The sequence below is a fragment of the Vairimorpha necatrix genome, chromosome 10 (assembly GCF_036630325.1).
Source record: "Vairimorpha necatrix chromosome 10, complete sequence".
NCBI lineage: Eukaryota > Fungi > Microsporidia > Nosematidae > Vairimorpha > Vairimorpha necatrix.
Genome location: NC_088825.1, coordinates 445,357 through 462,477, shown reverse-complemented (window position 1 = coordinate 462,477; position 17,121 = coordinate 445,357). Strand labels below are relative to the sequence as shown.

General features: G+C 30.5%; 1 protein-coding gene across 1 annotated transcript; it reads left to right on the top strand.

Moving 5' to 3' along the window:
* Positions 1-588: 588 nt before the first annotated feature.
* Positions 589-2,991, top strand: VNE69_10057 (uncharacterized protein; the record flags this gene model as incomplete). Its single annotated transcript, XM_065474779.1, has 1 exon — positions 589-2,991. The coding sequence occupies one exon, from the start codon at positions 589-591 to the stop codon at positions 2,989-2,991; it is 2,403 nt and encodes an 800-aa protein (XP_065330851.1).
* Positions 2,992-17,121: the final 14,130 nt, after the last annotated feature.

Genomic DNA, 17,121 nt, shown 5'->3' with positions numbered 1-17,121 from the left:
ACAATTTACGCTGATCCTTAGTGTTATTATGTTTTTATTATAAAAAATTTACTATTTTTGATGTTTTTAGATTTAAGTTTGGCAATAAACATGATGTTTTTGACACATCAATGATTGCATTTCTAATTTTACTTTTTTTTTATGTTCTTGTCCTGTATGTTAGGGACTTTGCTATTTTTGTAATATTTCTCTAAGATGTTTTTACTATAAAATTGCTTATTTTTATTATGTCATTTTCCCTGCCTTGACTTATCTCTTTCTCTTAGATCATTCGTACTCTTCCAAACCAAACTTTTTCTTATATTTTATTTTCAATTTAATATTTCTTGTCAACAATAAACACAACTTTGACTTACTTACAAATGTAGTAACGACCATGTGACTTTCGTTTGTTTTTTTTGTTTATATGACCACTTTTCTGAACCGCTGGAAATGTTTGACGTGTCACTCGATATGAATGGCAGATGATGTTTTTTACAGCTATAAAGTCGTGTAGTAACCTACATTACAGTTCTATATATTATAACTACAAAATTACAAATATATTAATTTTTTTTTAATATAAATACTTTTTTTTTAATATCCCCCATGAAGTTCTTATACACCATCCTCTTAGTACAAGGTTGTCAACGCGTATATGAAAAGATTAATAATTTACTGTTAGATAAAATCAGAGAAAATGATTATCGCACAATAGACGTCGATAAGAAATATCTGAGAGTCAGATTGAGTTTTAATAGTTATAATCTCGTACTTTATGTTAGATTGGTAAGAAATACTAACAAATCAGAAAATCTTAATGAAAATTCAAATTTTGAAATTAATTGTAATGATAAAACCATAGATTCTACTGTTGGGGAACTTGAAGATATATTGTTACAAGAGTACATTAAAAGATATGATGATTTTGTTGTTTTAATTTATGATTCTCCTTACATTGAATCTCATGAATATTATCATGAAATAATTAGTAAGTTAAAAGAAATAAATGTTGCCAGAAAAGAAATTAGAAATTGGTCAGATTTGTTTTACGATACCATAATGGAATATGATTACAGAGAACATGAATTTTTTTCTAAAATATGCTGGTACACGTATTTTAATGATAAACGAGCAATGTATGGTATAAATCCTCCAATTATTTATTTCAATAAAGGAGATTGTCGCTTTATATCGTTCTGTATTCATTTAGAGACTAAGTACTATTTTTTTAATATTGATGTTAGAGAGTTTTATGAAGAAGAGTTTTTCTCGATGATTGAGATAGAAAACGAATACAATAATAAAATTGACGAAAGTATAGGAAAATGTTTGCATGATTTGTATAAATGTGCTAATATTGATAAATTCTATACGTTAGGATTTTGTAGTCTCAATTCTTCTGACAAAAAAATCTCGTTTTCAGGTAAAACATTTAACATGAAAATTAAAAATGACAGTTTATTTGTTGCGCTAAAAAATAACATTACATATTATTGTATGAAAAAAGATTTAAGGCAATTCAAGCCCCAAATAATTATTGACCAGGAATTTTTGACGGATTTTAAAAAAATTTTTATTAGATTTGATAAAATAAATAGTGGATATTATAGACATAGAGCTGTAGAAATGTTTTATAGATTATTGGAAAGTAATAATAAAGTTGATTTTTTTGTTAATAAAATTATAAACAAACGAGGCACAGCATTAAATATGATATTTGCATATCTAATGTTAAATGCAGGATTAATTAATAAAAGTGAGCTAAATAAAATTTTGAGCAATGAACAACAAGACGAAATAATTAAGATGCCTTTTATAAAACCTTTACTGACCAAATTATCAAATCATACTTTGTATGTAGAAATTTATGCAATAAAAATTTGCATATATATTGAAGCTGAAGAATTTATAAAAGAAAATGATATTAGTAATGACCCTGTATTTTGTACTCTATTAGAAATTGAAAATCAGATAGAATTAAAAAAATTAGGAAATAACTTTGTTAACGACTCTACTAATATGAATAGCAGAACTAAATTTGATTTCTATAAAATTTACCAAGGGGCAATCGCTGGTCACATAGAAAATATTGAAAATTTTAAAAAAATTGTTTGGGAAAATATTTTTAAAATAACTTCACTTTTCACAGTATCGATGGAAAGTGTTTGGAAAAGATGTTTTGATCAACTTCATACTAATAAGGAAGAAGTTATTTCTAAATTTTCAATTAATAGTAACGACGTGGAGAATAATAATGAAATAATAAAGAAAAAATTAGATGAAAATTTTTCAAATGATATTGAAAAAGAAAATAAATTTAAATGTAAAAAAGAAGAAATGAGACGTATTAATGAGGATATTAGAAGCAAGGAAGTAGATAAAAAACGTAAAGAACAAGAAATTAGACGTCTAGCGAGAGAAGAAGAAGAAAAAAAACGAAAAAAAGAAGCTGAAATAAAGCAAAAAAAAGAAGAAATTTTAAATTTTTTACAAAATATTACTAAATCTACACTTAACATAATGTTAAACAAAACATTATACGAGGCTAATAATCGATCAGTAGACAATTTATATGATGAAAATATGAGCAATAATTTTGAAAATGAATTATTAAATGAAGGAATAAATAATATTGATACCTTATTATCATATGAAAGTGTAAAAGAAAAAGTAAAGAATGTCAACGAAAAAATCTACGAAGATATGATAAATGAATATAAAAATTCTGAAATCAATAAATTTTGTCAAAAATTAAAAGAAAATATGGCCGAAAATCTAAAGAATGATATAAAAATCAATAGTAAAAAATATGTAATTTCCATTTTAACTTGTTTATTTCGAGCATCTTTGGGTGAAAATAAAGGTTTGATAAACAAGCATGAAGAAAACTTCAGTATAGTAAAAAAATTCATGAATAAAAAAGAAATATTAAGGATTATTGATATTTGCTCTAAAAATTATTTACACGAAAACTTGATAGAAACTATAAAAATGTTCGAGAATATTTAATTAAATTTTCTTTCAAGTTATTTTTATACTTTAACAAATATTTTAATATGAATAATTTGTGTATGCAATTCTGGGTAAGTACATTTTTTTTAAAATTATAATATCTTTTATCTTTGAAAGAATGAAATTAATCATGAGAAATTATTGTTTTCTGCATCAATAAACAGGTATAAGTAATAAATTCCCGTAAATTTTAAAATAAAGTATTTTAAATATAATTATATTGAATTTTTACATCTTTAATTAAGTTTATTTGAAAATGATGTGATGGGGTTCACCAAACGTAAAAAAGGGAGGGAGAAACTTAAGAGATTGAGGCCGACTTATCGATCTCTGGAGTACAAGAAAGTGTTAATTCACTAGTATTGGAAGGTTACAAACCAGATTGTGAAGTTAGCAGCTTCCGCAGGACTGCTATTCACACAGACAAAGAATTGATAAAATTCTGATCACAAACAGAGACTTTATTCAACAAAATAAAGATAGAAGAAAGCAGAAATGCCGATCAAAGTTTTGTGGCAGAGCTGGGCTGATGGCTAGCCTTGCTTCCTATTGTAAGAGTTCACATGGAGTGACAAGTATATATCAGAAGTACTTAGATGCCATCTGTGAAGAGCTAATTAACAGAGATTAAAGCTTAAAAACTTGAAGAAACAGCACGAGATTGAGATTTCTTTACTGAGAAATCAACTCAACACAAGATTGATGCCCTTAAGGCTTCAAATGAAAGATTAGAGCAAAGAATTGACATGATTCTTGCTGAAAAAAAGGATAGTGTAAAGATCCTGCGGTGTTTTTACAACATCAAATTGATTATATTTATTTTATCAATGTTCTTTTTTTGCAAATAGACCATTTAAATCTGTCTATTCCAAAAATCAAATATTTATTTAGTTTCTGCTCTGACCCCACCGAATCATGAAGAGAAACAACGAATAATGTTCTTGAAACATATGACCTATGAAGAGTTGTCAAGCCAGGAACCAGACTTCCCATATAGAAGGCCATCGAGCCAATTTAATTAATAATAAAATATTAAATTTTATAGAACTTTATTAATCCAGAGGTAGCTTTTCTGAATTCCGTCAGAACCAATCATCATAAGAGCTGATCGTACTGATCAAAAAAGGAAAAGAAAAAGTTTGGTGTCTTCTCTAAATCTCAAGATATAGACAAATCAAGGTGACGGGTAAAATGATCCATCATCCAATACCTTTAATGTGTTTTTACGGAAGTTAACCGCTGCCGTAAAAGGAAAATGAAATTGTTGAAGGAAAATATTCTTCTAACAGAAAAGACGGAGAATGACTGGACAGTCATAATCAAAAATTGTGATATGAACCCAACGCTTTTGAAAAAAAAGCTAATGTCTCAAAAACATCGATACCAATAGATTTGCCCCATTTCTAGATGGTATAAAAAAGAACTTTAACTGTGATACGGAACAGTTAAAAGTACCCGTTTAAAGTTCTAAAACTTGTAAAAAAGCTGAAAGATGATTTATTGTGGCGTGCGAGCGTTGACCCCCCTCGGAAAAAAAATAAGAAATCGCCGCAACGGTCTGTGCCCGGACTTTATTTCTCTCTAGGGGTCCCCCTTTAGAGAGAAACGAAAAAAAATAATAAAAAAAGGATTTTATTCTAAGAATATTTTGATAATTTCTATAAAGAACTCTCTTGAACTTTTGATGTTTTTATAAATGGCACGCCTTCTTCTCCATTTAAATTCTTCTAAAAAATCCGGGATTCCACTTTCTTTAATTCCTTTTCTAGCTATTATATCACATTTAAGATGTGACCAGACTCCCTCTATGAAGTTTGTGTTTTCGCCTGCTTCGTTTTTACAGGGGTTTGCATTTTTTTAGTCCAACTTTTGCATTTTTTTAGTCCAACTTTTGCATTTTTTATAGTCCAACTTTTGCATTTTTATAGTCCATTTTTTGCATTTTTATAGTCCATTTTTTTAAAAAAAAACCAAGATTTGATAAAAAAGCAAAAATCAATAGAATTATGCAAAAAATATATACAAACTCATTTAATTAGATAAACTCGTTTTTCTGCCTTGCCATTTTTAACCATCTTAACATATTAGTGTAGAATCCATTACACGAAAGGCTGAAATCATCGTTCAGCACCTGTTACAAATCCGTTATAACAGCATTATTTGAGTTCCTTATAGCACAAAACCTTGATTTTATCATAGAAAAAACTCTTCAATGGGATTAAGCTGTGGGGAATACGGAGGCAAAAAAACATAAGATATGCCTAATTCTCTTAGATTATCCAAAACTTCTCTTGAATGATGAAATTTAGTATTATCCATTATTAAATTCTTTTGAGGATTTGTTTAGAAAAAATCTACAAGATGCCTTTCAATAAATTCGACGAATAGAGCAGAATTATATGCGCCCCTTTTCATTTCGTATGCTATAATATTCGATTTTGAAATTACGCAAAGACAACTTAAATTTTTGCCTCGATTTGCAGGGACTGTTTTAAATGCTTTTTTATTTTTTTTATGAAAACCCATAATGCCTTGTGGTATGAGCATTAAATCCAATTTCATCCAAAAAATCAAATTTTCTAGTGAATATCCTGATATTTCCATAGCATATTCTGCTCTTTTATCAATTTTGTCCTGCGAATTACGCTCTTCGGGAATTAGAGACAGTCTTTTTCTTGTAATATTTAGATATTTCAACTTTCTCGAAATAGTTGACAAAGACATTGAAACATTCGCTATTGTATAAAGTTCTTCTTTGATTTCACTTAGAGTCTTGTCATTACTACTTGCGATGACGTTTTTAAGAACAATGTCGATAGGCTTTAAAACTCTATGAGCTGAAACTTTAGAACGATTTGTTGTACCTGTAGAAACAATGGATTCTCCCTCACACATTTTCCTATGGATCCTCCAAATTGTTTTATAACTTAAATCTAATGTTGTAGCAATATCTTTTAGGGTCAAGTTTTCGTTTTTTATATGTCTTTCAATGAGCTTTAAGACATCAGGAGCTACCGAAGATCTCGCTTTTCTAGGCATTAGGGGGTTTTTTTTTCAAAAAAAAAGGCCATTGAAATAAAAAAAAATGGACTATAAAAATGCAAAAGTTGGACTATAAAAATGCAAAAAATGGACTATAAAAATGCAAAAGTTGGACTAAAAAAATGCAAAAGTTGGACTAAAAAAATGCAAAAGTTGGACTAAAAAAATGCAAACCCCTGTAAAGCCTTCATCATGAATTACAACGCGATGATCATTCGTTGATAGATTCTACTGCTGCGGGATAAGATTTATGCCCATCAGTTTTGCATATCGTGTCGTTTTTATGTTTTTTATAAAAACCGAGTCATCGTCTGTATAGTCCGGTTAGGTACTATTTCGATTCTCAGTTCTAATGTTCGCTCGTCTATCGTCCCAACCAACCACGTACAATTCTTGACTGTGTCATATCTTTCTGAAGGAGATTTGACAATTTTACACTTTACTATAACAGTTTCATCGGTCTGTGTCACTTCTTCAAATCCACCAATTTTTTTTGGTGTTTGTAATTTTCCTTTTCGTGCTTCGTATATTTTTTTTTTAGCCCTGAAGACACTGGAAGCAGACACGCGGGAATTTTTGTTTAAGTTAAGTGTAGACGGGGGTTCAGTGAACGAATACAGAATATACAAATTGTTACCAGCGGGAGAGTTGGTGCTGGGAGAAGACTTGCTTTTAGTTAACAACTGTTTATTTGGCATCGTATTTAAGGGGTCTTCTTTAAATACTTTTCTTTGTTTGTTTGTTTACATGACAACCGATGACAGTAACAAACAAACAATAATGTTAGGGAAGGCACTTCAGCCTTATAACAAGCGGATCTGACATATCCGGTAACACAAATAATTATGCATAGGTATAAGGGGATTAGAAAGGGCAGTTTTATCAAAAACTCCGATTGATGTTCCACACCCCGTCTTTTCCCTACACTTAAACCGGTGGCAGTCTATGTACGAATCGTCCGGTGTTAATATCATTATACCAGGACATTTCGTACATTCCATTGTTGTTTTTAGTAGATTTTCATCCACTAACCAACATATTGCCTCATGTGGGTCTTGGAATATTTTCGACCTACTGTCAAGCGGCTCCATACATACCATAAGGGTAAAATATTTTTGAAAAAATTATCTAAAAAACAAAAATGTTTATAATTCAAGAAATGTTAATGCGAATGAAATTTAAACAAATCTGTAAATTTTCGACTCTTGGTGATATGGTTCGTAAAAAACATTTCCACACTTTACGTTTTGTGCCCGGATTCAGTACGTAAAATATTATGGAAAGTCCGGGCACAGACCGTTGCGCCAAGAAATCAAAGAAACAAATAAATTTTAAAATCGATTTTTAATGTTAAAGTTTTAAGACTAGACATAGATTATATATGTGTACCTTCTTCCGTTTCACATTTCACTCTGTTATTTGAGAGAATTTTGATACGGTAACTTTTTTTAAAAAAAGGAAAATACTTGGTTCTAAGAGAATTCACCGAAAAATTAAAATATATATAATTCTAATAAAATATATTTATTCTATTATTTTTACTACTATGATATACATTATATATTTAATCCATACATATTAAAATTTTTCATTAAATATATATAATGAATATTCCTATTAGAGTGAAAGCATGCTATTCAAAATAAGGACGGCTTCGAACAACGATCAATATTTACCCTATAAGACGAGCTATTATTTAAACCAGGAAAAAAAAGAAAACGTACTTTTTTTTCTTATTAAAGCATACATCCGGAAAATATAAGCTAATAGACGTGGAACAGAAATCATTAGCGGCGCTCGGCCAAATACTCTATACAACAACATAAATAATTAAACAGAACCTAGAAAGTTGTTTAGGGGAAATAAAATGAAATGTCGACACTAAAAATTCATCACTATGGCTCAAAGTAGGTTCACCAATATCAGGACAGAAAGTAAGTTATGTGCCCTACAAGACCGAAATATATATAATGGATCAATTAGAAATTGCCCTTATTGTAATAAATCATCAAAGACCGTGGATCGTCTAACGAAAAGAGGCGGAAAATGCCAGGACGCGATGTTATGAGAAGGCATATTGAAATTTTTAATGCATCCCCCTATTACTGTGTGAAAAATATAGTGCTCCTAGGAAGAGATCAAGAAACCACTAAGTACAATACTCAGTTGCCAATAAAGATGTTAAAATAAAGATATACATGACAGTAAAAACAAAATATAGATCAAATATAATATTTGGGCATTGTCGTAGTAGATAAAAAGAACAAATTGATCAGAATAATCGAAATGGGTGTCACATCACAATAGAATATACAACAAGTAGAAAACGATAATTTAAGCAAGTATAATGTCGTTGCAGACGATTATGCTTAATATATGGGTTTAAAACAGAGGTAATATTCTACGTAATCATTTGGGACGGTATAGTGACTAAGTTTCACAAATCTAACACCACAAGAATCAAAATCTCTAATAAATAAGAAACGTACATTCAGATGATTACGCTAAAGAAGACGCCAGAAAGCATTTCTCTGGACTACTGAAGGAGAGGAAACGAAGCCGACGTGGGAAGGACTATGGAGCCGGAAGTCACCTACAAGCGGGAGACGCTAACGCCGAACCTACTCCTGTTAAATTAGAAGTATAAACTACACTAAACATACCCTAATATTATTATTTTTATTTTTTTCTGTATTTAAAATATTTCATTATATTTCAAACAACATACTGAATTTATTAATTTTTTGTGTTTTTAAGTTATTAAACCACGTATTTAACCAATTATATTATAATAATCGAACTAAATGGGAAAAAAATTATCTGTTTAAAAGTTTTTGTATTATATTACTTTTAAATACATAATATATATAATATAGTATAAAATCTAAATGTTATTTTGTATAAAACCTCTGTGAACGAAATTGCTCAATTTGGAATTCTTGATGGGTGCATGATTCTGCTACTTTAAAATTTAAAGTATTACGCTTGTGCAGCATCTTAAATTCAAAATTTTTACAATTCAACAATTTTTAAATTGTTAGAAGAATAATCTTAAACTTGCTTCTTTTTTTACAAAGCATTCATTTTTTCGTAAAATACAGTTTTAAATAGATTATAATAATTTACAACAGTCTAAAAATATTAGTTTTCTATAAAACAATTTAAAATCACAATGTCATAAATGTTAATTGTGATGTACATTACAACATCACATGGGCAGACGTCATAAACACCCATTGTCTCATTTGTTCAACGGCATGTCAAGTATTTCAAAGAGACTGCCAGTATGAATCACATAGACAAACAAACGAAAGTGTGATCAGACACGAGGTCTGATTTTAAAAACAAGGACGGAGCATCAATAATAGATTTATTTGGATTATTAGTTGTAGCCATGATTAAGGGTAAGGGCTGGAAAATAAATAGGAAATATTTGAAATAGACCATTTCGACAGTCTATTCCGAAAAGTGTAACTTGCTAAAATAAAAGTAACTCTCTAAATGTTCGTATTCAATATTAATTAACCACCTGTCACTTAAATCATCCTCCACATTTATATTAAATAAGAATCAGTCACATTTGGGGATCCTTATTGTCAGCGTAGGTTTTTCGCCTGACAGAAAGTTTAATGGTCGTTACTACATTCGTAAGTACGCCAATGTTTGTGTTTAGTGTTGACAAAGAACAATAAATTAAAAATAAAATATAAAAGAAAGCTTGTGTTCGTAGGGTATGGAATATGAGAGAAAGAATAGAACCGCCAATAAAAATATTTTTAATACAAACTATTTAGAAAATTACTATAAAAATGTCCATGTACCGCGGATACATGACATTTATCATTTCTCTTAATTCTGTATATCCCTTATACTACTAAACATATTTATCCTAAAATTAAGGGTATAAAATTTAATTTTTTAAATCTTAACATCCTTCTCTTAAAAACATTCGTCCATTATCAATTTCAGCTAAGAAGAATGCCGCTTAATAGTTTTGTTTCCTGTCCTCACTAGATATGTGTTGTTTTTAAAACTTTATAAATTAAACCTCTAACCTTAAACCTGGGTTCTCCCTTTTTGATACCTGTTTCCGTTTTTATAATAACCCTATCTCCCTCTGAAAAATGAGGTTTAGTTTCTCGGTTTTTATTTCTTTCGTTGAATTTTAGAATCTCCTCATATTGTTTTTTCTTTGACCTTTTGAAAATTAGTAGGGGGTAAAGGTTTATTCGGGAACATATCTAATTTACTATGATATACATTGTTATATACATCTAAAACCTTTGAAAGTCTAATTTTAGGATTTTCTTTTCCTTATTGTTTGTGTATTCCTTCTTGTATTGTTCTATTAAATCTTTCCACTCTTCCATTGGGATTGTTGGGAAATGGTGAAGTATAATGTAATTCTACATTATTATTTTTGGCCCAACTTCTTATTTCTTTACTTAGGTTTTCTTCCGATTGATCTAAAATCAGTTTATGTATCTTAATTTTTTGATTTATCATATCTAAAAACTTTACAATTTTCTTACTCTCCGTAAACTTAGTACCTTTCCAAATCCGAATCGACTAAAGTAATTAAGCCCAGATACAATATTTTGGTTGTTAATTGGACCAATAATATCTATTGCTACTTTCTCTCCAATTGCAGGTGACTTTACAAATAGAATTCTTTTCTCTCTTTCAGTTATACATTTTACATCGAATAAACCTCTTTAGCTCGTTTTTAGTCAGGGTTTTCGTATTTTTCCAATCGTGTTTCTTTTTAAGTTTATTTTGAAATGCTTTATAACCTCCATGGATAAGTTCTTGGTGTTTATCACGGATAATTTTTCTTTTGTCTTCCTCAGTCATTTCTAATTCTAGATTTTTAATCTCTAATATTTCTTGTCTTGGTGATCTGGATAAGCAATCCACATGTGGAATGTTTGTTCTTTTTATATATACAACACAATAATTTATTCAGTAAGTTTGTCTAACCATCGTTGGATTCGCAAAGATTTTATCTCTCCCCGATTTAGTGCTTCTAGGTCCTTGTGATTAGTGTTTGCAGTAATTCAATTCCATAGAGAAAATATATAAAATGTTCCATTCCCCATAATATCGCTAAACATTCCTTTTCGCTGTTTCTATAGTTTATTTCAGCAGGTAACAATTTTCCTGAAGCGAAAGCAATTGGCACTGGACCACTTCCATGATCTTGTAAAAAGATAGCTCTATACCTGGTTGGCATGCATCTGTTTCAAAATGTAAGGTTTTTTATAATCGGGTTGGGAAAGAACCACGAGTGATCTCAATATATTTTTTAATTTCTTAAAAGCTTTTTCTTCATTCTCTTTCCACATAATCACAATATTTTTTTAAGTAAATCATTCAATGGCCCGGAAATTATTGAACATTGTGGAATAAATTTACGATAATATTAATCAAACCTGAAATTTTCTTACAAGATTTTCTATTATTTGGTCTTTCTATATTTTCAATTCCTTGTTCAGCCGAAAATTTATGCTTTATCTTGTTATATTCAATAACATGCCCTAAAAATTCTATGTTATCTTTTTTATGTATAGTCGTTGACTCGTTAATTCGTAGCTCATATTTTTGTAGCTTGTTAATAACCTTTGTATAGCTTGTATCACGTTCTTCTTCATTGCTACCAACAATTAGGATGTCATCAACATAGACAAAGCAATTTTTCCCTATTTCTTCTTCGAAAACGTTTTCCATAAACCTTTGAAAAACGGCTGGAGCATTTTTTAACCCCCATGGGCATTACGTTCCATTCGTACAATAAATGATTAAATCTGAAAGCAGTTTTGTTTTTGTCTTTTTCGGCTAATTAAATTTGAAAAAATCCATCTTATAAGTCACTTTTGGAAAATATTTACTGTCTCTAAGACTGTATATAAGTCTTTCAATATTGGGGAGAAAAAAATTATCTAGATCTACCAATCTGTTGAGCGCTATTAAATTCGTAGTAACTCTTATGGATCCATCCGGTTTGATCACTGGCCTAAGGTTATTTAGCCATGTTGAATTAGATTTCCTTATATACCCGTTTTTTAATAACTCATTTATAGAGTTTTGTATTCCTTCCTCCAATTTCTTTTGTAAACTATAAACGTGTTCTATTACCTTCTCTCCTGGTTTTGTATTGATCTCACAAATTCTATTGTTCGGTTGTCGAAAGACTTTACAAATATCATCTTTTCCTATTAATATTTTAAATTTTTTAACTTTAGGTAAAACATACATTCTGCTTTTAAATATTCTATCACCATATTTGTATTCCACAATAACATGATTTTCAACTAAAAATTCTTCTTCAAGACATGTGAAAAATTTCAAAACATTCATATTCTTATTGAGTTTCAATTTTAAATCATAGACAGCTTGAAGAGAGATAAAGTTGTAGGCCGCGCCCGAATCAAAAACCACGGGCACTTTTCTGTTCCAACATAATAAAAATTATTTTTATTCGTAATAAATCTTTGATCTACTTTCTGACTATCCTTTTCAATCTCATAAAGATTCTTTGATCATCATTGGCCTGTTTATTATTTCGATTTACCCTGCAATCCTTAGCTAAATGTCCCCAGGCCTTCTGCATCTAAAGCATGTATTAAGTTGGTTCTGTTTAGTAAGTCTCAAACCAGCCAACTTGATATTCAATAATGCTTCGATCACCATTCCATTAAATATTTCGTAAAATTCTTGGTCGATCTCATATTGGGTCGTAAGAAAAATTTTAATCATTTTTAACTTCTTATCTACTCCTGATCTAATAATTTTTCTTCTGTATAAATTAGAGATTTCATTTTCATTACATTTAGAAACTATTTTAATAAAATCAACAACTTTTTGTTCTTCCTTCTGCTTCATATTGTAAATGTCAAAAAGCAATGTTTTATTCTCAAATTCTTGTTCCACTTCCTTTTTCCAGATTTCTTACGTTAAAGCGGCTTTCCTTTTATCTTCAAAAGTCCTACAATGCCAATCTAAAATATGAGAGTTAAGTCTGCTTATAAAAAATCTAACTTCTCCTCATTGGTCATTTCCCCCCAACTACTCAGAATCCTGCTCTTTTAATTCTTAAAATTATATTGTCTTGTTTATCTCGTTTTTTTTAGTGTCCACCATAAACATATTTATTCTAAAATTAAGTGTATAAAATATAATTTTTTAAATCTCAACAACTATAAAAAAAATCATCCTTTTTTATTTAGTTATTTATAGGTTTATAAATATATTAATTTTAAAAAATTAAAAATTATAATTTAGAAATAGATGAATCATTTAAAGTTATATTTGTTGGGATAAAAACATGGGTTTAATTATTATAAAATATTTAAAGAAACGACATGTCAAATATATCAAAACAATGACACAATATATTTGACATGTGTAGCACTTCCTACACTACCCCTACTTTAAAAGCTTAACATGATTTCGACTTGCTGTAACAGTCTTTCCATTATCTAATAAAACTTTATATGAATGAAATTTTTTATCTACTACCACTCCTTTTTCTTCCCATTTTGGTTCGAGTTTTCCTCTAAACGGTAAAATTAAATGATACCAAACTCTATCTCCCACCTTAATGGCATCCTTATCAACAGCATTAGCTTTATTTCCCGTGTCATATTCTTGTCTGTAAACTTCCAAATTCTTAATCGCCTGCTTCTGAAACTCTTTCTTATCTTTTGTTAGATGCATTCCTTCCTGTATATCTATCTTATTTGGAACTATTCCTGTTAAGAGTTCTATTGGTGCACACCCTATAGCCCTATGAAATGATTGCATATAAGCTCGGACTACTTTAGGGACACATTTCGCCCAATCAAATTTCCCAAATTCTGTAACCTTCCTTAATTTTATGGCTATTGTTCTGTTAAACCTCTCAACAAGCCCCGTGGTTGTAGGTTTATAAGGGGAACCATATTTCCAGATGAATTTTTTGGATCTCGCATATTCCTCACAGATATTATTTCTGAATTCTTTACCATTATCAGATAAAATGGCCTTTGGAATACCATACTTCCTGACTATATGTTTATCTATCAGATAAATAACCGTATTCATATCTTTTGTATAAATCGGCACCACCTCTGCAATTTTCGAAAAGTGATCAATCATTGTCAATAAAAATTTATATCCTTGCTCGCTTTCTCTCAAGGGCCCTACTATGTCTACTTCCCAGATTTCTCCTATTGTCTTTGTTACTAATGGTACAATATCTCTAAATTTTCTCTGAGGTTTTTCTTTTTGACAAATTTCACAATTATCTACATAATTTTCTATGTCTCTATTCATATTCTTCCAAGTAAATTTTCGACCAATATTATATTTCATATTTTGTTTTGATCCATGCCCTAATAAATCATGGTAAAACTTTAATAGCACTATTGTCCTTTCTTTTTTAACTATTTTCCTTTGTATTGAACTTATTTCTGAAACTATTTCCTCCTGTTTTTTAAAATCTCTGCTTAGGTGATCTGTATGGTTTGATGGTCCTGTAATATATTCAATGTCGAAATCATATTCTTGTAGCAGTAATGACCATCTAGCCAACCTAGCTTTTACATTCCTAGACTTAAACAAATATTTTAAAGCCTGATGATCCGTTTTTAGCGTAAATTTCCCCAATAATAAATATTCCCTGAAGTTTTGGATCGATTTTATAACTGCTAGCAATTCTTGCTCAGTAGTAGAATAGTTTTTTTCTGTCTTGGAGTGTAAAGAGCTGTAATAAGAAATAATCTTTTCTTTTCCTCCGACCATCTGAGCCAATGTTGCCCCACTTCCCTCATTCGATGCATCCGTAGTCAATATAAATTTATCCTTTAAATTTGGAATTGTCAATAAAGCTGTTCTCTTCATAGCCTGTTTTACCTCTTCGATTGCCTTGCAGTATTTTGCATCATTCTCTGCATTTTTCCAAAAAATATCAGCGTCCTCATTCTTGAGTCTTATTATATCGAATAGTGGGCTAACCACTTTATGGCTGTTTTTAATAAATTTAGAGCAATAATTATACAGCCCCAACAAAGATTGTAATTTCTTCTTACTTTTAGGAATTGGTAACTGTTGAATGCTCCTAACCCTTTCTTCGTCCACACTTATTCCCTCTTTTGATATCACATGACCTAAAATTTTTAATTCGGTCTTATTAAATTCGCATTTATCCTCATTAAGTTTCAGTCCTACCGACTTGAGCTTCTCTAATACCATCTGAACATCTTTCTTATGATCTTCTTCAGTTTTACTATAAATCAGTATATCATCCATATATACTACCACAAACTTAAACAAAAATTCCCTCAATATGTTATTCATCACCCGCTGAAATGTAGCTGGACCATTAACAAGTCCAAATGGCATTTTTGTAAATTCAAATAAGCCTTCTCTACAGGCAAAGGCTGTCTTCTCAATATCACAAGGCGCCATATCTATTTGGTGATAGCCCGATTCAGCGTCTAATTTAGTAAAATATGTTGCACCCTCTAAAGCGTTGATGAACTCTTCTACTCTAGGCATTGGATACGCATCTCTAATAGTCGCATCATTTAATCTTCGATAATCCACACATAATCTGTGGTCTCCATTCTTTTTAGGGACTATAATTATCGGGCTTCTCCATGCGCTTACACTTGGTCTAACTATTCCACGTTTTAGATACTCTTTCACTATTTGGGACGCAATATCCTCTTTTGCTCCCCCCAATTTGTATAACTGAGATAGTATTGGGTTATCATTCTTTGTGATAATTTTATGATATCCTATGGCTTTTCCCTTTGCCAAAAGTCCAGATTCAATTTCCATTTTGTTACTTCCAAATTTTAAATTTATCTTGTACATGTCTAGTAACCCCTGTCCTATAATGCAGGGAATTGTGATATCCCTAGTAATAATAAATTTATCTTCAAATATCATTCCCTCAATTTTTATTTTAACTACTGTTTCTCCAATGATCCTTATTTTCGATCCATTGGCTGCCCTAAGCTGTTGTTTAGAACGATTAACAACGGTTTTATTTGGCAAAATCTCTGGTCTAATTAGATTTATATCAGCACCAGTATCGATGAGCGCTTTAAATTTAACTTCCGAATTATTTAGTGACGCTTCTTTGAGCGTAGTCCTATCATCCTTGACTTTTGCAACAGAGTAATTATAAATAAATTCCTTTACATCCACCTTCTTATTTTCTCCTTCTTCTTGGGGTTTCTTGACTTCGCTAATATCTCTACGGTAACTATTAAATTTACACCGTGCTACTGTATGGCCTTTCTTTCCGCAAATAAAACATCTCTTTTCTTTGTTCCTTTTAGAAGTCCAAATCTTTCTATCGTGGTCCTTGCAGCTAATCGCTTTTACATCCACATAATCTCCACGCGAAATTTCTTTATGACGTGTATCATTCACTTCCAAAACATTCCTTATGGCTTTATATAGGTACTCCCAGGATAATGAGTCTTTGTTATTTATTAAGATCGAATTTGCTATATTGTTCGGAATTCCTTTTAGTACAAAAGCAATTAATACACCTTCCGGAACATTCGCCCTGCGCGCCAATCCCGCCATCTTATCTAGATAGTTGATTAGCGATCCACCATGATATTGAAGGGCGGAAAGTTTATCTATACTCACTTTCATCGCCATAAAACCCACAAATCTTTCTTGAAACAAAAATTTCAGTCTTTCAAGTGACAGACCAATTGGCTGCGCTATCAGCCAATCCCTCGCTTCATCTTTTAACGACATTCTGAAAAGGAGTACAAGTTTACTCTCACTGTACTCCATCAGCCTCCCCACATCCTGCAAGTCCTCCAAGAACTGCTGTGGATCATCTTTCTCTTCATTTCTGAAAATGAGAAAGTTCCTGACGTTGTCGCCAAATTGTTGGGATAAAAACATGGGTTTAATTATTATAAAATATTTAAAGAAACGACATGTCAAATATATCAAAACAATGACACAATATATTTGACATGTGTAGCACTTCCTACAATATTTAAATATTTTTTTGTGTAAGCGCAGGGAGTCTTATCGGACTACAATAATACGCACATAATAAACTAAGAGGTT